Source organism: Aquila chrysaetos, chromosome 4 (genome assembly GCF_900496995.4).
Source record: "Aquila chrysaetos chrysaetos chromosome 4, bAquChr1.4, whole genome shotgun sequence".
Taxonomy (NCBI): Eukaryota; Metazoa; Chordata; class Aves; order Accipitriformes; family Accipitridae; genus Aquila; species Aquila chrysaetos.
In genome coordinates this window covers 65,243,616-65,268,467 of record NC_044007.1, presented here as the reverse complement: position 1 = coordinate 65,268,467, position 24,852 = coordinate 65,243,616, and the positions used below count along the sequence as shown (strand labels likewise).

Below are 24,852 nucleotides of genomic sequence, written 5' to 3'. Positions count from 1 at the left end.
GGCTCTTCCTTGGCAGTGCTTGATAGACATGTAGGTTAAGACTGGGTGAAGACCTATAACCATCTGCCCAGCTGGTGATCTGGTGCTGGAGTTCAGCAAGCCAAAGGGGAAGGGCTGCCAGTCCAACAGCTTTCCTGTTTTCCTTTTAAACTGATGATCAGGAGGTGTGGTGGAGATGGCAGCCATTTCCACCAATTTGCTGGAGAGCCTGTCCTGGTACCAGTTCAGTGAGTGAGGAGGCAGAGGTGATTTATCCTTTGCATCTCTGTCCAGCATCACCTGGTAAACATGGGCTTTGCATCTGGGATATACAGATATTATCATCAGCTCTGAGATTGACTTAGTGATGAGAGTAAAATGATGATAAACACAAGTTGTGTGTCTCTATTTTTTTTTTGTTTTGTTTTTAATTTATTTTTTGGCCAAGCTGGGAAGAGCCACTCCCAGCAGTTGGGAGCAGCACCTTGCAGGGGCTGAGTTGTTGTTCTTTGCCTTATTAAGCGCTACAGCTCCCTCTAACAAGCTATTAAGCTGTTAGGGCAGGGTGATCTATCTTTAGACTGTATTGACCTATTATCACCCTGAGTCTTCATGTCTTAGAGGACAGGCCACATCACATAAGGGATTTCTTAGATCCTCTTAGATGCAGGAAGGAGCTTGGTAGAAGAGATAGGTTGGCACCCACCCTCAACAAGACAGTCGCGGTAAAAGGGGCTGTTGATGGTGCGTTTCTGGCTTTGGGGGAGTGGAAAACCTCCTCAGAGAGTGTTTCAGAGAGGCGAGGCTTGTTCAGTGGTGGATCGCCATTTTGCGGGTGCAGCCATCTCTGGGAGAGAGAGTGTGCAGGATGGGAGAACACTAAATTGGCAAAGATTTGGATTTGAGAAGACTGGTAGAGGGATAGAGAAACTCTTCACAACCCCTCCTGGCGCCTTTCAACTTGGATTATAGAACCCGTCAGCCTAGAATTTGGAAACTACTTTAACTGAGCTTATGCCTATACATTAAATTTCTCATACTTAATTTTAAAATAAGGCTAGAAAAATTTCACGAAAGCTACTAAAATGAGTCTTGATACAAATATGCGTATTTTGAAAGTATTGTTTGTAGCAGTTGATATTGTAATGTTTAAATCACTGCTTTCCACAGAAAATAATTCATTTCTTGTGATTCAGTAATGTTGTTAGACAAAGTATTGCTTTGTTTTTTGTGGGTTTTTTTCAGCCTAGTAACAAGATGACTCAGATAGTAACCTGGATAATTAGGTTACATAGAAACAATTTCTATTAAAAATTTAGTTTTATGTTCTTAACATTACAGCTTAAATTCACTACCAATAGTAGTGGATCAATTTTGAACCAAAATAGGGTATGCATAAAAAATTCAGCTCCATTTTAAAGGCACTTCTCATTGTAAATGCAGGAGTACAATACTGCAGTAACAATGCATTTTTTAGCCAAACAGTATGAAGAGTTTTTTAGCAGACCTGCTGTGGTACTTGCACTTTTGATCTGTTTGAAAACAAGGATTGTATTTTACCACAATATTGAAAGTACTCCATAGTCTTAAATGTTTTGTTTCTGTTGAGAAGATTTCCAGGGTAAAACTCTACTTCACTTTGAAGTCCAACACTAAGCAGCAAGAAGACATCTAGCACAATGCAAGTACCAGTAATACTCAGCCGTATGAAATTCCTTGTAGTTTAACTGAGTTCTGAATTTTATGTTTAGGTTGAGGGAGCATGAATTTCTTGGGCAAGAGTTACTGCCTGAAGGAATTTTTTCAACTTTCCACAAGCACAAATATAATGCACTGAAAGTATAAAGAAAGTTGGGAAAAACTGAAGAGTGGGGTTCAGAGATGTTGGGAGGAAGGAGAAAGGCAAAGAGAATGTAAAGTGCTCATTGTTTATTTTAAATGTACCTTTTTTCATAATGACTGGGACTTTTCTTGCCTTACATAATTACTTAGAGTTTCACTGCAGCTAGTTGACTTGAGTGGAAAGAAGGAATAACCAGGCTACAAACTGATCTAAATATGTGGTTGTAGTAAATGATGAAGACTGGATATGACGAGGAGTTACTATCAGTATGGCTGTTCTCAGTGTGTTACATCTTCAAAAACTGATGGTGCATCGGCTACTTCAGTTCCCTGTCCTGGCCAGGACAGGTCATCAAGGAACTACAACTGAACTTAAGGCAGAGACTTTTACATGGAGAGCTGAGTTGGGTAGAGGACAAATCTCAGTTAGTTGGAGCTAAGAGACACTCTTACTTCTGAGTAACAGTGCTCCTCTTCCAGAGGATAGACAACTTTAATCTCAGAGGGATTGAACATCTTTCTCATGGTTGTTTATAGGACTAAAGTATGTGGTAAAACCAAAAACTGTAATGTGGAATGTCTTTGGATGCCTTTAACAACAAAACCATCCACCCTCTGAGAAACTTTTTTTTTTTTTTTTTTTTTTTTTCTTGTGAAGCAGAGAATGGAGGAAGACAAAAGGACAGAGAAAGTACTGGTGAGCAGCAAGAAGCATGTGTTCTCGAGATACTGAAAGGGTGTGGGGGAAAGGGCTCCAGACGGCATCTTTATGGTTTTGACTATGGCAAAACTAGGTGTAATGAGCTTTTCCACAGGCTGGATAATGCAGACAGATAGGTAAGAAGATTCAAACAGGAAGGGCAAAGGAGAAAAGCATTAGGGTAAAGTCCTTTTGTGGGAACTCAGTGGTGACTGAAAGGTTGACTCAGCTTCGTAGTCAGTGGAAGGTGCTTCCTGCTGAATCCTGCATGCTGCCGTGGAGGGCGACTTTCACAGCTGTGGCCTTAAACACAGACCACTGCAGTCTAGAAACTGTGCTAAGGATTCCCTTCTCATGGGAAGCCTGCTTGCAAACCCCAAACAAGATGACAGGAGGTACCTCATAGTGTAGAATTTCTTAATTATAGACAAAACTGTAAAGGCTCTTTTTTATAAAAAAAAGGGGGGGGGGGGAGGGAGGAGGGGAGGGGAATTGTCAACCGTGAGCTTGGGAAAGCCAGTATTTCATCAACAAATACACAAAATTAAGACAGAGCCTTGGAAAATCCCTGGTAAGCTCTGTGCTTGCTCATTTATACTCTGATATTTTGCAGAGAACTTTCATTTTGAAATAATGAAAGAACTATTATGTGAATTAAACCTAAATCTAAACCAGGCAGTTTTCTGAGAATTTACTTTGAAAGTGCTGCTTTTTGTTAAACTTTCATAAAACATCCTTAAACTGCATGTTCTGACTTTGCTACTGTTGCTTTCCATTCCCAAATAATCAAGTGGAATAGTGCAGCATCAGGGAAGCATCATTGGTTTTCTCTCATTCCTCGATAGGCTGAAATGGAAAATAGATGCCAATCAGAGTACCAGGTGCACTTAGGTGCCTGGTGATAGGTAGCATTTCCATGTTTTGCAGAACATGGTGAAATATACTTGTCTTCTGAAAGCTATGCCCTGTGAATGAAAGCATATGAAATATGTTTTAATGCTAAAAAATGAGAGTACCCCAAATCTTTTATTGCTTTAACAAACCTAGGCCTTTGTATCAGAGACTCCTCCGCCCAAGTCCTTGATTTTTTTTGTGGAGAATAAAGAGTTGGCTCCATTTATCTTACTCCTGGTCTTTGTCTTCGGCTTGAAGTTGAATTCAGAACATAAAAATGTACTTTTTTCTTTTCCTCACTAGCTTTGGCAAAATCTGAAGTTTTTTATTCACGTGCACTCTTCAGATATTTAAAACTTAATAACGTGTTGTTGCAGAATCTTAGCTTGTCCTCCTCTGACCATAAACCAGCAGTCCGGAGTAGTTTAAAACTGACCTGGTTGCAAATGTTGGATACCATCTGCATAGATACCTGTTTCCTTGTGCACGTTACTGCTCATTCATTTCCTTTCCTGTTAGTTGTATGTAAGTGAAGCTTCTCCCACTCCTAGAGCACTTTTTTTTAATCTGCAGGAATGTTCTCTCAATTAGCACTCAGCAGGCAAAGTTTTTTGCATTTGTGAGGTCTTTGTATTTTCTTCTCCCACGTTTCTGTATTTTCCCCAGTGGCTGCACTAGGAAAGTTCAAGCAATCCTTTCCTGCAGGGAGATGCATGTGGGCTAACTGATTACCATGCGTCAAGAAGGACTCTCTGAAAAGAAAGATAGAGATTGGCATTACCTCATCCTACTGCTGGCTGCCCAAACTCTGCCTGGCCTGTTTTGACGGAGATCTTTCTACATAGCAGGAGCAGTGAACAAAAGTCAAACCCTCTGTGTTGGAGGTTTTGTTTCCCCTAAAATGGATGCTTTTCTACCATCTGCGAACATGGTGCTTCCTGTAAAGTAACCTATATTAGCCTGTTGGGGGCTATTTATTTCAAGGGAGTTTTGGTTTGAAAAAAAGAAAGAAAGAAGGTATAATACAGCACATTATGTAGAAAACCCCATCAAAATACTGTACTTTCTGTCTCTGTTCCTGGTGTTTCTGTAATTACACTCCAAATCACTGGACCAGACACAGCTTCAGCTGTGAGAAGGTTTTTATTCTCTTTATGTACTTGTTGGTCGCAAACACTTTGACCTAGGGTGAGTTGCTCGTCGTCGTCAAACGCGTCGGCACACCTCGGTCCTGCGGGAAGCGTCTGTCGTTTGAGAGGCTGGGGCCCCCCTCCGCCCCGCAGCGCTGGCAGGTGCCCCGCACTTGGTCGCTGGATGACCTCCGTCCCCATCACACAGAGCCGTGACGGCACGTATGGTTTTGGTTATGGATGGCAGGGGAGCTCAGCTCGGAGGCTTCCCCGGAGTGGGGACCACGTTTCCCAGATTCACAGCCGGTGAAAGGTGTAATGGGAAGGTCTGTGGGATGCTGGCTGCCCCTTCCCGGTCCCGTGCCTAGTTCTCTTTCGGCGCTGCGAGGTGGTTCGATCTCTGCCCTTTGGAAGCGTGGTGGTAGGTGCCCACACGTACGCCAGTCACTCGACTGGCGTGGTCCATGTAATCGGCTCACACGCAGTGTAGGAAGGGGGCTGCCCCGAGCGGGTGGTGAAGCAGGGAGGAATCCCACCGAGGACTGCCTCTCCAGGGAACCGTGTCCCGCATGGCATTGCTGTCACCTGGGGACGCTTCTGCGGGGTAAGCCTTTTGTTTGTTTGTTTGTTTTGTTTGCTTGGTGGCTTTTTGGTTTGTTTTATTATATCTATATATATATATTTTTTTCCCCCCCCCCAACTTGGTGGTGTTCCCTGGTGCAGAGGACCCAGCTGAGGCCACGGGTGCTGATGGTGCAAGCACACAGAGGGGAGGTTTCCACCTGCGCTGGGTTAGCCACGCTTAGGGCTGGTGGTCCTGAGCAGCAGCTGTGGGAGGCACCGTCACCTGTGGGGCTTCTTCTGGTGGGGATTTTTTCATCTTCTGGTTTGGTTTTTGTTTCTTTGGGCATGTTTTCGCGCTGCGGGTAGGCTTTTGGAGCAGGAGGGCCAGGCAGCACCCGGGCTAGCCCAAAGCAAAGACGACAAGCCGCTTTTGCAAGTGGGTGGCGGTGGAGGGGTGTGTGTGTGGGGAGGTGGGTTTGGAAAGCGGCTCCAGGCCGCGGCGGCCGGGCCCCTGCAGCGGCGGCGGCGGCGGCCGCGGCAGCGCCGGGGGGAGCGGGGCGGCGGCGGCGGCGGCGGCGGCGGGGGGCTATCCGCTGGGCGGCGGCGCCACCTGGCGGCGGCGGGCGGAGCGGCCGGCGCCGAGTCCTTCCCCTTCCCCTTCCCCTTCCCCTCCCCTTCCCCTTCCCCTTCCCTTCCCCTTCCCCCCTTCCCCTTCCCCTTCCCCTTCCCCTTCCCCTTCCCCTTCCCCTTCCCCTTCCTCCTCACCAGCTCTGCAATCCGCAGCTGCCCGGTGCCTGCTTGCCGCTGAGGCAGGGGCTGACATCGGCACGCGGGGAAAATAACAGCGCCTTTGACGACGGTGTAAATAGCAGAGGTTTGGTGCAGGCAGTGTACTGTAAAAACCTGATTTAACTGTGCTCTTTGGGGCACGGGAGCTACGACGGTGTGTTCGTGGCAGGGAAAGGTCAAATGTGCTGCACGTAGGGTGGGATTTTAACTGAGAGTGTTACCTGTATGCAGAGGAAGGTGCCAAGGTGAAGTATACTTTAGTAGTGCTGAGAGTGTATTACTTAATTCACAGGGATAGGTAGGTCCGTTAGCTACGTAACCTCTCTCGTAACTGCTTTGAATCACTTTGGAAGCTATGTGTTTCTTTTGATTAAAGAACTAAAACTGAAATTTGTCTGATGCAATGTCTGTGCAGTAAAGACTAGTTATCACTTGGATCAGGTATGCGAGTGGATTAGGTCATGGATTAAATGCGTCTTAGTGAATAGATTTAAAATGACTCTGACTTTGAGGAGGATTTTCAAAACGCTTTATTTTCCTGCCACGGGCCTAATCTTTGCCAGAGTAGTTGTGGTAGTAAGTACTTCTTTCTGTCATGCTACCAGGGACACACACGTACACACACGCCATGCAATTGTTTATCTCTCTCTTTTTAGAAATATCTGGGCAAACATCTGTTTTTCTGTATTATTTTCTGCTGTTTAAGAATCTGAATTAACCAGATTAATTTCTTAAGCCCATTCTTTTTTAGGCAAGTTTTATTTCTGTCTGGAAGCAGTCTTAAGGAGTCAGCTGTGGTTGGGATGGGGGGGTGTCCTGCCTTTTATAACAGGAGGGTGTGGACAAATGGCAAGTAAGTAATGTAGGTGATCCGAGGAGCTCTGTCTTTATGGGTAACTTAATCCTTCATTACTTTTTTTTCTGTGGAGTTTTATGTGCATAACAACAGAACCTGCAACTGATACACGCTCAGGCGGTGGGGTGGGGAGGTGGTTTGGTTACCTCAGTTCCCCTCGTCCCTCCCCAGTGCATTGTTTAACCCTGCTGGAGTTGCTCCGACCAGACCCGTCCTGCACTGCTGGGAGAGCAGATGGCCTTCCTGAGTTTCCAAAAAATCAGGTCCCTGTAAGACCTGAACGCTGGGGAATAATTAACACTTAAGCTCCTCAGGACGGGAGATGTCAGTACTGCTTCTTGCAAAAATACACCAGGCCACACGGCCCTTGCCCAAGAACTGATGCAGCTTGTCCCTTGTTCCCAGTGGGGTGCTCCTCCATCCCGCCAAGTTTGCATGTCTGAGGAGAAACGATTTGCAAGGAAGTGGCATCTTCCTGTTTAAGGACACCTCGTTATAGATAGCCGATCATCGACATCTTAAAATCATCCTTTGTTAATCCCGTGGCAGGCACGGGGCTTTTTCATGCTGCTTTCTAGGGGCTTGCTCTCAATATGGAGGCAAGGGACATCGGTGAGGTTAACTGAGCCTCTCGCCCAAAATGGTGTTTGCAGGCTGCTGCAAGTACATGTGTAGAAGCTCTTTTCTATCAAACCAAGTTTGTAAGTTGCCCTTAAACATACTTTCCTATTCGCTTGTAAGGTACCTAACGGAATGAGGGCGGGGGAAAGGAAAAAAATCTGAAGTACTTTCCAGCCCTTTTGGGTGTGTGTATTTGGTTTCTTGGTGTTTTTTTTTTTTTTTTTTTTTTTTTTTAAATCTTTTTGAAAAGGAGAAATTCCAAATTAAGCCAGCCTGTGGCAGTGTTTTTCAGCGTTTCTTTTGCTTCTGCTGCATTTAAAGCGTAAGCCTTGGTGCTAATTGGTAAAGTTGGGAAGCTTCTTATGTACTATATACAATAGTTAGTTTCAGTATTTAATAACGTTTTAACATTTTAACACAGCTCTTATTAAAATGAGTGATACAAATAATCATGACTCACAGGTGCAGAATTACTATTTCGTTCTTTGAAGCTTATTTTAGAAGTGATGTGTTGCTATTGCTATTTTTCAAAGGGATTTGATTTCTCCTCGCCATCCTCCTTTAGCATAACAATGTTTCTATTATTTGAAAGATTTGTTAAAATACATTTACAGCTGGTTCTTTTTTGAATACATCTTTGAGATATCCCCTTGTCTCCTGACCTTTCTGAGCTACATCATGCACTGTGGGATGATTCTCATCTGACTTCCTTCCCAAACAGAAGGCTTCATCTTTTTTGAAATGGGAAGCCTATAAACCAGAGATGAATAGATGCTGGAATTTTTTTTATTTTATCTTTTAAATTACATCTTAAAAGTTATTTTTTTCCCTAACTTATTTTCCCGATTAGTGAGACTTTAAAAAGTAAGAATTTAAGGGAGCCCAGAACTTTGGTGCTCTCGTGAGCTCTCAAATTTACCTCTCGGTATAAAAGGAAAAGTGTCAGGAAAAATGCTAAAACTCCAAATCCCTTTTAGAGCACGTTTCGCCTGCAGGCAGCTGCCCTTTCTGCTGCCGTGCTGGTGGTGGTAGGTTCCAGCCTGCTTTGTCTATTAGCTCTTCAAGGGGATTATGGAAGTTGCCAGTAAATGGCTGATGTCTTTAGTGATCTTCCTAAGGCTGTCACAGAGTTGTTTCAAGCCAGGTCTGAAAGGCCATTTACTTTGCTGGAAGTGCCTCCCATAGTTATTGTTACCGTTTCCTCTGTTCCTACACAAAGGAGCAAGGGAGGACACTGGAAAGAAAGGGAAGGGGAAGGGAAAGGCTACTTACCTAGCAATTAGCCAACCTGCAAATACCCCTGCCCTGCGCGGTCAACGGGAGCAAACGCCACCGATGGCGAGCCGGAGGCTGGAAGCTGGCTCTGGCAGGCAGGACCTCGAGCCTCTTCTCTTGAGGCCTTTGGCTCAGGACTGCAAGTCGGGTGGCCCCTGCACAGCACGTTTGGTGCAGTTCAGCTGCAGTTGGTACGGAGTCGGTGACCTTGGCCGAGTGGCCAGAGGCAGCCCTCGTGCCTGCAGCCACATCCTCCCCGCGAGCTCTGGTTCCCTTTGGTCCATCCAGAGCAGAGCTGTTCAGATCAGCTTTTGATCTCTCAGTAGCTTAGAGTCTTCCTGTACCTTGAGAAAACTCTACACTTTACACACCCTTCTGGGCTCAGTCCCTCATCTGTCCTGCCGCATCCTTGTGGCACCACGTAACGGTGAGAATTATGATCCAGCAATGTCACCCCTCACCAAGGGCATCCAGTTTCCAGTGATGATAGCTCGGTCTGTCCAGCCTATGTCTTGGATTTCATCTGACTTGCTTCTTTTCCTATTGCAGCTCTATTTCTTGCATTCTTTTTCCAAAGTCCTCTTTCCGCTGAAAGCCTGAAAAAAGTTATTAACACAAGGAAGCAGATTTTCTGTCCGAGTACTGTAAACTAGTGAATCTTTAAATACTTGTAGTACTTATAATCTGAGTTCATCTTTCTGTGATGTGCCACTGTATTTGATGTGACTGGCATGCACAGTAGAGGTCCTTGACTACCTTAAGTCTGTCAACAGAGCCACCAGCCATGGTAGTGTGGCCTTCAGCAGGAGAAGCAAGGTAAATTAGGTCATGCAGAGCTCCTTATTTCCATAACTGTGCTACCTCTGTCACCATGCTGGGCTTGCTGGCTGCAGCTTAGGTATTTCTGCAGAATGCTAGCCTACAGCACAGCTGTACCCTCTTTTTTTAGACTGAGCAGCTCTAGTAAAGGGCTTTGTGATGTATGGCAATACGCTACCCACGCTTAACAAACGATAGGAGAAATGAAATATTGGATGAGGAATGTTAAGCTGTGTGGGGTGACTGCCAGTCCACAGTCCTGGCCTGGAAAGCCTTTCTCCTTAATGCACTTGAAAGAAGAGGAACAGGTGGTGGTCAAGAAGACGCTCTGGAGCAGACATTGTGGCAAGTCTGACTGTTGGAACAAAAGGGAAAATCTCCAGGAAGATTTACAACTGTTTGGGTCTATGTTTGGAGTGGCTGTACAGGCAGGCTGCCACTTTGTTATTAAAAAAAAAAAAAAAAAAAAAAAAAAAATCTGAGTAATAATTTTCCATCTCTCTGCAAGTACTTTTGATGCATCAAAACCAATTGCAATTCTCTTTCTGTGCCTTAAACTAAAAAAAAAAAAAAAAAAAAAAGAACAAAAAACCACAACAGCCCCTACCCAAATCCAATCCTCTCAAATTTAATTATGTATCCTGCTGTGTTAATGGTCTTACGCTCTTTCTTTTTCCTCCTTCTACCTGCACCAAACTTCACAGGCAGGGCCACACACGGAGAAATGCCTAGCAGCTACAGACTGTACTGGAAGTACTGTGCTTAGGTTTTGGACCAGTTCATACTGTATTGCTATTAACTCTGGAATTACGACAGAGCTGTGTTAGAGTCAAACTGGTATCATCTGGCCTAATCACTTCCTAATTTTGCAGAGCATTCCAGGGGTTTTATATCCCATAATTTTCTTTAAGTATATTATGAGCAGCAACATTTAAGGCAATGCCAAATTGTACAGTTTTCATTTTGGCAAGCAGTCCCTGCAAGTGTTTTTGTGTTGGTCCTGTGTACATATTCATCTCTTCCTCTCTTTTACCCCTAATTTATAGATAAGTACTTACTGTTCCCTCACCACTTTTCAGGATCCAGAGGGTGATGTGGAACTGTGAAGGTGCCTGTACATTTTAAGTCAATGTAGTACCTTCGGTCCAGTTCAGTCCATGAGTGGGACTGATGGACCCTTTCTTCTTCATCCACTTACACACTTTGGCGTTACATTTGCTAAAGGAAGAGAAGCGGGTTTGAAGTTTTGTGAGCTGGGGACAGAGTTGCAAAAGCCATTCGTAAGGTGGACAACTTACTTCGGTTTCTCGGCACCGTGCTTTGCCCGGCTGTAGCTGGAGCAGCCCTGTGTGAGACGGGAAGACATTGGGATGCTCCTGAAGCTCAGAGGGCAAAGAGGGGCTGTGGGGCATGACCAGAAAGTCCGGTCCCAAGTCCCAGAAGGGGCCGTGCTGGGGACGCGAGCAGGATGCGGCAACAGCATGGGGATCGGATGCGTTAGTTGCAGCCTTGCTGTATGAGGCTGGACACACTGGTGTCACCTCCCCTCAGCGCTTTATTTAAAGGACAAGCTTTCTTCTCAACTGGCAAAAGCCCCACTGAAGTCTTAAATACCCTTGGGTCAAGCTAGTGTGGATGAAGGGTGAAAAAGTCACTTGGAAATACTCTGATAACAGGAGCTACAGCTTCACCTGCAAATAAGTACATATCATTTCGTGGGGCTTTTCCCCTGCTGCTGGGCAGAGATTACCCTCACACACCTCTGTGAGAAGTACAGAGGTGAAAGCATTGGTAAGTCATCACTAGCTCTGCTGCTGCCCAAAATTCCTATGCGCCGTGTATGTAATGGCTTACAAAAAAGCCCGCTGAGGAGGTGCAGAGAGATGTGAACACTGGAAGTATCGTCTCTGTGGCGTGCTGCCAGCAGCAGCCATTTTACCCGCACGTGCACTTTCACTTCATTATGTGCTCTGCCGTGGATGCTTTCCTTGCTTCACCTTCAAATAAAGTCTGTGTTGACTCTGGAAGGGCTGATACCTGGGAGACAGATCCCAAGGTACCCAGCGCTAGAAGAGGGTTTGTGTTTGGGCTTCAGCACAAAGCTTTTTGCACTTGATGTGCACCTGTGCGAAGCTGAGGGTGATGAAAAGATACTACGCAAGGGGAGAGTGGAGTAATTTGCACATGGAGTTGCTCTTGCAGCCAGTTGGCCTTTGGGAGGCTAGTAGTGTCGGTACCCTATATAACAACAAAGCCAAATAGTCTTCAAGGAAAAATTGTATGCAAGTAGCTGGAGAGGAAAAAGTTCACTATGAACTTTCAGGCTTATTTTTCATTATGCCTCCAGTACCTAACAACGTGCGCTTCAGCCTGACAGATTTTGGACCCGATACCCTTTCCCACCTAGTTCCTCAGATACTTTGTTGGTGCCTCTTCTATGATTGCGCTTGAAATTCCAGTAACCTTGCTGGCATTTGCATGTGTGGATGGGGGATGGTTTCAGGCCTCCCTCTTTTCTTCTTTTTTTTTTTTTTTTTTTTTAAAAAGTGATCCTTGAAGTGTGACATAACTCCAAAGCATTTCTGCTGTGCAAAGGAATTTGTAATTTTACTGAGCTAGGGAATACCTTGTCGAAAGGGGTCTTTTGTGTGCTATACCGTAACTGTTCTCAGACTCAGATTTCACTCATCTTAAAAGGTTAAGTTTCAAATTTAATCAACTAAAAGTTTTGTGCTTTTTTTTCCCCAGTCACTTTGGTGACCTTTCAGATTCTTTCCAAAATGCAAAACTAATGCAATCGGTATCTCTGATCATAATAACAATAATAATCTAAAATAATTCAAAAACCTCAACATGTGCAGTCCAGAACTGAACAAACTTTATTGAATTAGTTTGATGGTTGCCTATTCATGTTTTTTGCTGCCCGGATTGTAAGAGCTCAGTGGGTTTTGTTTTCACAAGCAGCAGGTGTCCTCCTGGACAATGCCAGAGAGATTAGTCAAATGGAGACCAGGGAGTGTTAGGGGTGGTGGGCTCGGCTGGCCTGTCCCCTGCAGTGTCCCCCAGTTCTGCAGAGGGAAGGAGACGAACAATGTAACGGGGTCCTTCAGCTGTTTGGGCGCTCGCGGCATGGCAGTACGCTGTTCTAAGCATTCAACAGAAAGGGTAGAAAGTAACTGGCAGGTAAAGTTAGAAATCGCAGAGGGTGAAGTTAATGAAATGAAGCAAACGGGATTTTGGAATAAATCCATATGTTGTTGTACCAGGAATAGAGGGAAGCCTGAAACCAAATGTGCAAGAAAAACAGCTGAAAAATAGTGTGATCATAAAAAAAGTTGAATTTAGGGCTCCAAGCATTAGTCATTTAATCATCGTGGCAATAGCAGTAGTACAGTTTGGGAAGAAAAGAGTGGAAGGAAAAAAGCTAAATTTTGTTACTGGTGCCTAAAAGAATTAAAATTGCTTCAGCCAGATAATAATTTCCCCTCCCTGGGCCCACTCCCAAAAAAACAAGGACACAAAACTGCAGTTCTTCTCTCTCTACTTGTGAGATTATGCTTTTTCATAGTCAGCATCCTTTCCCAAGAAATACTTGTTTGAAAGCTGACAGTTGCCATCATACATCCTTGTCCTGAAATTGTCACCTGTGAGATTAAAAAGTCAATGAAAAGTCATTTTAGGAACTGTAAGGTTTAGGCTCAGAAAAGGAGAATGGAGACCATGAATGCAAACTATACCAAAGGGTTGCTAGTTCTGATTGGTGAACCCATGATCTGGGTTTATTTGCTAGGGATGGAGGTATAGTGGTGTTAGAAATGTATAGCTGAGCACGTGGAAATGAAAGGGTAACTCCCCGCCCGACATCTAGCCACAACAAAAATAGGGGAAAAAAAAAATGCTGAAGAGTAATAAGGAAAAGCAGTGCGGTATAAACCAGAAACACCTCGCTCATGACCAGATGAAGGCAGGACTTCTTGGGGCACTGGGACTCGTTTTCGGTGCGCTCCCGGGCTGTGGTGCAGGACATCATTACTGTCTTTCCCCCTCGCATAGCCGAAGTGAAACCTCTGCGGGGCAGGGTGAGCTTGCTGTCGGATAAACCATCTGTATCAGCCAGCATCTCAATCTCAAGAGCTGTGTTGGGTTTCTGGCCTGTTAAAAACCTCAAACCTCAACCAAAAACACTTACCGTCAATTCTAAAATTAGTCCGAGAGGAAGCAGGGATATTAGTTGACTGTGTGCTTTCTACCCTTCAGTATCACCCTCTTACCTGCTAGCCTGCCCCATCCTGCAGTACTGAGTACTCTAGTCTGATCCTTGGTCATCTCTTTCTGAGTTACTGGGGACTTGATGTATCTGCGTCTGAAAACATCTAACAATGTGTAAAGCAAGATGAGCTTTGCAGATGAGAAGCTGGATCTTGTATAAAAACAGCGTAACTTTTTCTTCCCAGTTCTCATTGCGGCATGTGGCCTTGTGCTGTAAGAAAACCCAAGAGGGTTTGTAGGAGTTGTCTCTCACCTCGCGCCCTCTTTGCCACCACGTTGGGGATCTGCCGAGTGACGCAGCCGGAGCAGAAGGCAGGCGAGGTGCCGGAGAGCATGTGGAATATAAAAACGAGACACGCAGGCAGCTAGAACAGGGAGCATGGCTGGTGTAAGACAAACCATCCTCTGCAAAACAGATACCAGCTCTCTTTGAACAGCACGACCTACTCTCAGGTGATAAACCTGCTGCTAAGGAGCGTCACGGGCTCACTGTTGAATGCTCCAGGAGTCCTTTCCTTAGCTAACCACATAGGGAATTAGGATGAAAGGAAGGCTGGTTTTGGCATAAGTCTACAGTGCAGTTGTAGCGTGTGGCTTTTGGCTTACGAGGGGTTTTGGTTTGCTGTGCTGGTAGAGTGAAGGGAAGGAGTAAGTCATGCTTTCTGCCTCCCCGTGAAAAGGATGGATTTTTATCACGCGTTGATAATCCATGTTTTGTCCATCTAGGTTTTACAGTCCAAGTGGTGTTCCACCTCTTCCCTTTGCATTTTTTCCGTAAGCTGCAAATACACATAATTGGGGTTTTAATTCTGTTCATCGTGAGTTTTCCTGTGTGCAGTTATATCTGATTGTTGTGATAGACTCCAGTGCTCAGGATGATATAATTCTGTCTTTTGGAGCTTGGCGCTCCTGGAGAGGCTGCAGGCATTGGCCTGTCGCCCTCCCATCTTCCCTCAGCCACGTGAGGGACACTTAACTCTTCATCTTTATTTTCTGGTCGGTTACATTTCAGTTGAAGTTCTCTGAACTCCTCCTGACTTCTCCGTATTTGCAGATCTGCACAGATAGTCAGGGGGCATGGAGTATTTTTGTTGGACCTTTCTTTCACAGGATAAAAGACCTTGATTTTCTGCTGCAAACCTGCTTTTTGCCTTTTTTCACCTGCCATGTCCCAGTGTATTGTGCTTACTGTGGCCTTTTACATAGTGCACATTACTATGGTATATATATTTTGGTTTATATATATATATAAAATAATGCAACCAGCATGGCCATCATGTAAGTGTCATCTTCAGAGGGGTAGTTTTATTTTTATTTTTAAAATGTGTACTTTTATTTGTGAAAGCTAAGCTGAAGAACCTGACCTAGTACACTCATATTTAACTTGCCATCTATTGTAACATCTGTTATTTTCAACATTGCTGCTTCCCAGATTTCACCCTCTCACTGCATGGGTTTTTTGGATCGTTTCCCTTCACTTGTCTTAGCCTGCTTTTTTTTCCAGAATGAATCTCATTTGATTATTTTCAGACTGCATTTCTATTCTCTCTAAGTCCCTGTGCATTATTTCCTTGTCCCTGTTATTTTTGCAGCTCCTCCAAACGCGATATTTCCTGGGGATTTGAGTTAGCATGCTGTCTAGAGACTCTTCTGGATCTTTAAAGAAAATACCAAGTGAAATAGGACCTAATACAGGTCTTTGCAATATTGCACCTTCTTCCAATGTTATCCTTTGCTTTTATCATGATTTATTTGCAGCCACTTTTCAAATCGAGCCACAGCATTCATCTCAAAGTGCAAATCACTATCAAATGTTTACTAAAAATCAAACACATCACATCTGCTCCTTTCCCTTCTACTCCTAGTGCTGTAACGCTAGCCAGAAAAGGGGCCAATTTCTAGCCTGTTCTGCTCTTCTGAATAGAAATCACGGTTTCATTGTCCTCAGGCTTGTAGCCTGGTTTACTTTATAGGAAGCCTCATGAATTAAAACAGCTGTGCGGCCCGTTCTGAAATTCGGTTGTGTGGAGAAACAGAGCTGGGGAGGAAAACAAGTGGAGTTTATGCGTGTGAGGGGGAGAAAGAGAGAAGAGGGATGTGTGTGGGGGGAGAAGGGGAGTTGCTTTTATCTGCCTGTGTAAGATATGTAACTAAGTGATGACAATTAGATATATTTCTGAAGAACTGGTCGAATCCCTGAATGTTCCTGTGTTTCTAGACCATGGCTTTGCATGTAGTTAAGTGTTTCATGCCGTCCTGCTTTGCTCTCCTGTGGCCTGCGATGCCATTGATATTTGAAGCTATGGCCAAACTGAAGGCACAAGATGGCATCAGCAGCCACCTCCTAGCTGGGTGCCTTGTAAAATTCCTCCTCTTCAGCTGTTGGCCAGGTATCCGTGACACAGAAAAACTCTTTAAGACTTCAGGGATGTGGTAAAAGGACCTTTCTCATTCTTAAGTACAACAGGTAAATGACTGTTTTGGGTAAGAAACAAAGGAATTGAGACAAACACGAGGACATGACAGGGACTGTAGGATAAAAAGAGAGAGTATGCTTAGCCAAGAACTCCTTCAATGGGGAATGTGAGTTATAGTCCCTGGAGATCATGCAAAAGGCATCCCATTCATGGCTTTTTGCTTTGACCTGGCCGTAATAAAATCTTGAAAGTTTCTGGTGACAGTAATGCCTGCACTGCACTGGTTAGAGCAATATTTTATACCAGTGATTTAAAAGGATTGTTGGTACCCCTTTTCAGCTGGGGCAAGCGGCTGGGAACAGGCAGAAATAAATTTCATCTATTTTTCTAAAAAAGCTCTGCCTATATTATTGCGTTGCTTACCGTCTCCTCTTACTCTTGCCTGCATCCTCTCTTCCGTCCTGGCTTTTGCTACCTGCTCGTAGCCCAGCCTGGACCACCACCCATGATGGGGAGGATGGCACGTGGCAGCGTTTCTGCCTGGCTGTTGATATGTGGAGAGTCGGGTCCCCGGTGGAGAGCAGCAGGATGGGGCTAGGGAAAAGCTTAGGCTGTGCTTTGTGCTGGTGAAGAAGTGTCAGTTGGCCTGCAGGTGAAATGCTTGTCCATCCAAATCTTGGGAAAGAGGGGTAGGGGTATGGTTTTGTTTTGGTTTGGTTTTTTTTCCTGGAAGTGCAGCTTGAGCAATTAACACAAATATTGCTACTGAGGCTCATGATCTAAGCTTTTAAAATTATTCCTAGTATGTTCAGTACTGTTTGTGTGAGACATCAGAGGAATTGTATCTAGGAAGACGCTACGAAGAGGTGTTAGAAGCTATGTTTTGTAATAACCTTATGAATTTTCATATATTGTACTGACAGCGTATGCCTTCAGCATTGTGGCAACTGCAGGCCTAGATACACCTCAGAAATGTCTTCGTCACTTTCCTACTCTGTGCTACATTTTCCACCTGGAAAATCCCTTCTTTATTGATGGCTGTCCTAAAGCAATAGGGCTAAACGGACTGTAGCCACCTCGAGGTTTGCAGTCCCAGGCTTTATACCCGTGGTCATTGGGGCACACAGGACTGTGGTCTGTCTCTCTGCTTCCCTCCTCCTCCCCCTCCCCAAGTAGAAACCTAAACTGAATGGTCCAGACCTAAAGACCAAGCCCAGACCTAACCCATGCCACCTCACAGTCTGCTCGACTTTGTCCTCTTTGCTGAAACAGCACGGTATGCAGATTTTGACCCAAGTCAGAAAGCATCAAGAGGTGTCTGAGGTATGCAGAGCGACCTGGGAGCCGCGGGTGTCTGCCGATGCGCCCCTTCATCGCGGCTGCCCAGGTGGACCACGGGGTGGCTGGAGCCCCCACCTCCCGCCTCTGCCCTCTCTGCTCAGCCTAGCCAGTAGGTCGGTTCAGTCTCTGCCGAGTACTGCTACGACCGAATGATTTGTTTTTGCTTTGCTTTATTATTTACTATGATGATCAAAGGAGCCACTCCTTGTGATCACAAAGAGAAGCCTTAAAATCTTATTTAAGAGCACAAATATTTTGGGCTTTGACAGATGTGCTTTGAAAATAACACAGATGTGCAGTGTCAAGTTTCACCGCTGCATGCAGTGTCTTTGTTTCAAACTGTAAATTTGGCTAGTAGTGCTGGGCATGTGCTTTCCCAAAACCTTGCTCCCTGCAGCACAGGAAAAACAAGTTTCTGGGTTGTGGGGTTTTTTTCCCCCTGAATTTACCCCCTTAGAGAGTTTGAAAGGAAAATGATCTTAGCTGAGTGAGCACTCAGCCCTGCAAGGCTGCAAATCTATGGGTTAGTTTTAACCTGATTACCTCCAGTTAAACAAAAGCTTAAGAATTTTTTGCTTGAATTGAAGGCGAGGCTAAGTAGACTTTATTTGCAGTGAAACTCCAGCCGAAGACATGCTTCTTCCATTGCTCCGTGCAGAATAATGCCCGTGGCATTGTGCTACACTAAGGAACAGCACTTGATTTTCTGAAGTGCTGGCTTTTATGAGTTGATGTGAGAGGATATGCAGCTCTAGAGCAGTTCACTCCTTTCCCATTCTCACCCCTCCTATGGATGTGGTGATCACTTTGGACTGGTGACATTTTAGATGGAGCATGGTCTCTTTACACTTGCCTGGCAGTGGCTCATTAACTGCTTGTTAATTGAAACTGAAAGTTTGTCAGATGATTCAATTCAGTTACATGTTAAATGGATTCAGTGCAGTAAGCATTACTGCTGTGACGAAAATCTCAGTGGAATTGATTTGTGAACTGATTTGGAGGGATTCAGTGGCTCTGAGAGATCGGCGTCGTGAGAGTGGGCAGAGGTAGCCATGCTCCGAGCCAAACAAATCCTACTCTTCTCTTTCACCCTAAATGGCTTTAATTACTGCCCAGTATGTTCTCTTTCCAGGACATGTGTTAGGTAGACAAATTTACTCTGGAGAGATGAGAAGCAAAGAAGAAAATGAGAAGAATTGAAAGTCTGGTTTGAATTCTGTAATCTAAATGGCCGAAAATGTGGAATTCTTTATCTCTCAGTGGATCGAGTGGTCATAAAATTTTCCTAAAGTTTGACTCAAATGTAAACTTATGTTAAAAAAAAAAAAAGTATCTGCTTTAAACGAATGGATGGAAAATTCAAAATTTACATTCTCCATAACTCATTTTTTATACTTGGCCACTGCAAAAGTCCCTCTTAAGTGAGCAATTTATTCTGTATGCTGTACCTGCTTATATGCTTCGTTTCCGTGTGGAGCCAATTTTTATTGCCAAGTTATAAACCCTTTGAAAATCAGGGCTTGTAATGGAAGCGCTGACAGACCTTTAACTAGGTCAGTCTTATCTGGTTCCATTATCTTTGCTTTTGTTAAAGCATTAAATGGTTGCATATTTGTTTATTTTTCTTGCAGTCCCAGAATTTGAACATGGGCATATTATTGAATTGTTCTTTCTTCAAAATGTCATGACCATGCAGCATTAGAGAGTTTATCCAGACTTCGCAGTCATCTTTGAAAGTAAATTGAACTGTTGTGTCTTCTTTCAAGATTTTCTTGCTTATACAGTACAGTCTGTAACCTGTCATTACGATACTAATACCAAAGTTTGATTTTTCTCCTATCTTACTCTAATCTTGAATTCTGCTATGTCTTTTGGGATCCTTTCTGCATAAAATGACAATGGTGTTTTTTTTGTTTGTCCCATTCAGATGAAAAGCCATACCACTGCAACTTTTCTGAAGAGGAAACCCCGATGGTAACATCTCAGTTGGATGAACTCCCGAACCTGGGAAGCTGCAATGCCAGAGAAAATGAGGCCAGGGAATCTAAACCAGAGATTCCTACCCTGGTGTCAGCACTGGAGAGTGTCATCAAGGAGCCCTTTTCGAAATACCAAGATCCAAAAGGTTCTGCAGACATAAAGATGCCAGCATTTCACCACAGCCAAGGGCTTCCTTGCTCCAGTCGCATTGCTAGCTTTGCTTCGGGTGTGGGCCAGATATCTTCAAACATAGTCATGGACTTGAAAACATCACTTGAAGTGCAGGCTAGTCGCTCTAGAGAAAATTTGCTAGACTTGCACAGGGAACATCCTCTGACAGAAAAAGGTGCTGAAGCTCAAGAGGTAGCTCCACTCGATTTGAGTGAAAAATCAACAAGGGATAATTCATGCAATAAAAATCTGAATACATCCTTGCAGGCTGCTTTAATTGTCTACCCATGTCCTTTCTGCAGTCACAAGACCTACTACCCTGAAGTCCTGTGGATGCACAAAAGAATTTTGCACAAAATCAGCTGTAACTCGATGGTCCCCCCTTGGGTGCAACAGAATGGATTCAAGAGTATTAAAAACAACCTGGTCTTTCTGGCAAGGAGTGGGCGTACCGGCCCCCCTCCTGTTCTCGGCGGTAAGGAATGCCAGCCTTTGCCCATTGCCAGATTTACACGCACTCAAGTGCCAAGTGCATTGCCAGGATCCAAAAGCAGCTCTCTTTCTGTTGGGATGGCTGCAAAGTCCGGGAGTACGCATCAGTCAAAGGACAGTCATGCCTTCGGCCACTGTGGTCCACGCTTATCAGGTCTGGATGGGTACAGACAGCCCAAGTTAAACCATTCCCAGGAGCAATACGGCATAGCAGCACAACAAAAAAGTAAATACGAAGCAAATTCCAAACTTATGCAAATGGGAGCCTACAGCAGAAGTGTAACGCCTACTCAAACGGTCATATCCAGGCCTAGCACACAGCCCACCAACAGTAAGCAAGTGGAAAAGTACGTGGTTCCCCAAGGAAGTACTAGTTTTGCCCCTCCAGGTAAGCACTGTGCATCCGACTCCATGAAGGCCAAATTCAACCCACCGCCCCAGTATCATCCTCTGTGTAAAAGCGAGCAGTACACTAAACACGAAGAGCCATCGGTGCCTCAGAGGGATTCTCATGTGAAGGCTGGGAATGAGATGAGGACATTGGCAAACTGCACAGCGGGAGCACGAGCGAGTCCACTGCTGCAGCCCCAGCCTAGCGCCGCGGGAGTTTCTCCGGCTTTACACTCCAGCAAACAGGATCTGGGATCAGACGGGCATGAGAAACGTTTGGACGTTTTAAATATCTTTAAAACATACATTCCAAAGGACCTTGCTTCGTTGTACCAAACCTGCGGTGCCAACAGCCCTGTCCTGGATCACGCAGGTAAGATTTTTACAAGCCCTTCCATAGCTGAGGACGTGGCTTGCTTGTTCCTGCTTCGTTTGGAGCCACGACACGCTGTTTCACAGTTTCTTCCTTCTCTCCCTTTAACAGTTGGGATTACAAGTTCATTGTTTTTATCATTTCTGGATAGGCTTGAATAGGTTTGTTTACCCATCTCTAACATTGCAGCATCCCCCCTCGTGCACTGTGTGACATTTCTGTCACAGGTTAAATGTATCTGGTTCCACCTGGAGTATTACTGTTTCTTTGTCCCCTCGCTTCAAACAGGCTGAAGTTACACAGATGTGCTGTCACGCAAAGATCCCCCTGATATGCTGGTGCTGGCACACATCATCATCTTTTTGCTTCGGGCAAAATAAACATCCTCTGGGGCTTATCTGTGATGTTATTTTGGAGGTTTTGTTCAATTTCGTCTGCAAACAAGTCTTCCAACAACAGAGAGAGATAATCACTTGTCAGTGTCCTTTGTCTTTCTTGACAAGAGTCTTAAGATCTTCCTTGTCCATATCAAAGACTGCTATCGTATTTTTCAAATTATTCTTTTGATCTGTTTGTGTGTTTATAATTAAAAAGAGAGAGGGCCAAATATGTGCCTGCTAATTCACGTAAGCAGGAAAGGCAGTTGTGCAAACAGCCAGTTTAAAAGTTCAGGGACTAAAAAAGTATCAGAGCTCTCCTTCTGGCTCTTGGCAGTCAACTGCCACATTAAAAAAAAAAAAAAAAGAAACCTATGTATTTGCATTTGAAACCATACTCTTCTGATGATCTGCCAGAATTAGTCTGTCTCAGTGGAAACTGAAAATCACACTGATTCGTTACTCTTGAGATGTGTCTGTGTGTGGCGGGGGGAGAATGTGAGACATAGTCCCAGCTCTCACCATTTGTAAACCACCCCATTTTTTTTTATACACTTCTTCTCTTTGTAGAAGTTGTGCAAGAACTGAACTCCACATGGAAAGAGCACGCGTTCCGGACCGGTGTTCTAGTGCCCTCACCTGACATAATGCTCTCTGTTCTGTCAAAAGCATGTGTGAAATGGAGCTTGTGACCCCATTTTGCAAGTGGGACAAAACCCAGGGCATTTGGAAGCTGGTAGTCTAAGGACAGCTATAGTCTAGTGCACAGAAGGTGTGTGCAAGTTGACTGCTCTCGCAGCTGCGAGGGAAGGAGGGAGCCGGAGTGTTTGGTGGAAGGCCTTTTGGAGAAGACAGGAAGGCAAAATCTATCCGAAATAGTCCATGGGGTGCACCTTTCAGCCACTCCATTGTCAGTTTTGCTCAATCATTTAAAAAGTAATGCTGCGTAGGAGCCGACTGTTATTTATTGAGTAGATCGTTTCGCAGATGGTTAGAGGCTGCATGATGGTTGTAACTAACATCAGGCTCCTGGTTTTTGTTAAGGAAGCAGAGGAGGACAGGCTTGGTTTCTGCAGGTTTCTGCAGGGTCATCGTTCCTGTTTTTGTCCAGCCGACTTTGCTTTTGCCATCCCAGTGCCTAAGAATGTTGTCTAAAGTTTCTCCCTGCCTGCTTCCTGCTCTAAATACCAGTTAATTGTTCCAGCATCAACTTGGGGCACCGTCACATGGGTGCCCTCCTTGATGTTATTTAAAACTACATTGTGTCAACCTGCTCAGAGAAATCTTACTGATCCAGTGAGCTCCCAGTCATATTCAGAGGGATGGAGAGAAACAGTAAAAGCCAGGAACTAGGTGCTGGCATAGTGAATCCAGGCACCAGAAAAACCATGAGGACTGTTGGGGCAAAGTAAAGTAGGGGCAGGGTTTCCAAGGAGGTCTCTATTTACCTGCTTTTTATAAGAGGGATTTTATTGCCAAAATGTTTTTGCTGGGCAGTGATTTCCAGAGACACTTTAACTAGAAGTTATTTAGTGCCCATCTCTGCTTTGAAATCTCTTCTTTCATTCCAAGTGTGTTACAGCAATCAAGTTTTCAGAATTTGAAACCTCTTTTTTTATGTAGCTTGTCTTCATTTTATATACAACTTCCAGGTTGTTGATGGTTCTCCAAACCAATTGGCATGATGGCTGTTTTTCATAGCACTAAAATAAAAAGCGGCTGCAGGCAAAAGGAACGAGATCCTACCAACTGTGAATAGAGGAGGGTAAATTAACTTTGTCTGAAATAACACATGGCCCTAGACTGAGCCCTCTGAGTCAGTATGCATCGTACAATTTAGTCTTAATATGGCAATGTGAATATGGCAATCATGACATAAAGGACAACCAAAAATCCCACTTAGGTATGCTATTTGTCACGGGTTTTTTTCCCAATTGAGTGTTCCCCATAGACTTTACTTGGGTGTTTGGTATATAACCTCATCTTGGATCACACTAGAATGAATATTTTAGTGTGTGGTAGTGCAGTGTTCAACTTCCTTTAGAGTGACTAGATTTATTTCTGGGATCTTTTCTTTTACATTTGTGTTTGTTCCAGTGTGTCCTTGGAAAAGAGAGGAGTTGTATGTACTGTTGTGATACAGCTGCAAACACAAAGCTTGCTGCGCTTAGGCTAGGTTTGTTTCACACTGCCCAGTCTTCCCAAATGCTTGTAGAGAGAATCTTACTGTTATATTTAATAGTGGTTATTTATTTTATTCATTGTATTTACATAAATCGCCATATTAGGAAAGGAAGGGTTATGGCAGCAGATGCACTCTTTCCCTGGGGCTCCTTTGAGACCAGCCTTAAGCATCCATTTCACAGGAGCTCCCATTCAGATAGTCACATTCATTTACCTTAATTTGCTAACACCTGTAGTCATCCACCCTCTTTTGTTCACATATAGGATAACCCTAGTGATGACTCAAAGGGGTGCTGCCTTGCGGCAATGATGCCCATGGCTCAAAGCTCTGAACTATCAAAAGCCTTATGGTGCTCCTTAGGAAATGCAACAATGGCAAATATACCTGGAAGCAATCAATTTTTTCTACCTGCATTTTAAATAACTACCATAAAGTGAGTGCTAGGGAGGGGTTAGATGAAAGTCTGAACCCACTCACCTTCGCATTTGTACAGGGTATGTTGGCTTGCAACAGCATCCTTCAACCTTCCCTCATGCACGACTGGAGTGGGAGCAGTGCTTCCATGAAGGCTGTTGGATCAGGCCCGTGATGACTGCTGAGACAACTGTATTAACCTTCTGCAGAGGGAGACCTGGGCTATAGAGAGATTAAACGTCTTTACAGAGGTGGCAGAAAAACCACCCGAGGAACCGAGGTCTCGCAGGCTCCACGGGAGCTGCTCTGCCTGTCCCTGCCTGTCCAGCAGTCAGCCTGGCGGTCCGGCAAAGGCCACGTCTGGTCCCTCAACACGCTTTGCTCAGCTTTGCTTTCAAGCCTGCAGCTGCAGTTCTGGCGAGTGAGGGGAAATTTCTAGTAACAGACCACAAAATCTGCTTTAGTCTTGAATGCCTTACAAAGCAAATCCATCTCATTATAGTACAGTGAAGCTCTCATTGAAATTTATGTGATTTTGTGGGGTTTTTTGGTTTTGGGTTTTTTTTTTGTGTGTGTGTGCGTGGGTATACGCGATCTGGATTTGCCCCTAAATCATGATCTTGTATTTGACTGCCAGCAACTTAATTGTTGGGAGTGAGTGTGTTCAGCTACATTATACAGACTGTGCTGCCATCTGCAGGAGGTGCTATTATAAAAAGAAAAAACAATTTGTGAGTGGGGTTTGTTGTTTTTTTGGTTTTTTGTTTGTTTTTTTTTTCCCAGCCGGGCATTTCTTTTCAGTACATGCTCTGGTGAAAACCATAGCAGGACACTTGGTGCCGTACCAGCAGAGTAAATGGCAGCCCGTCTTCTTTTCCATTCATTTTCAGGTACAGCATCTGCATTTCAGATGAGCCCTCTGGCATCCTGCAGTTGATTTTTCAGTTGTGGGGAGTTTTTTTGTTGTCGCTTTT

At 44.5% G+C, this 24,852-nt stretch overlaps 1 protein-coding gene across 4 annotated transcripts in view; it reads left to right on the top strand.

Annotated features, from left to right (window-relative positions):
* Positions 1-24,852, top strand: part of ZNF516 (zinc finger protein 516) — a 105,705-nt gene that overhangs the window by 68,521 nt on the left and 12,332 nt on the right. For all 4 annotated transcript variants that reach the window (XM_030011939.2, XM_030011940.1, XM_030011941.2 and 1 more), the window contains exon 3: positions 19,424-20,902. In XM_030011939.2, the coding sequence (XP_029867799.1) occupies positions 19,424-20,902 (1,479 nt within the window). The remainder of the gene's footprint in view (positions 1-19,423; positions 20,903-24,852) is intronic.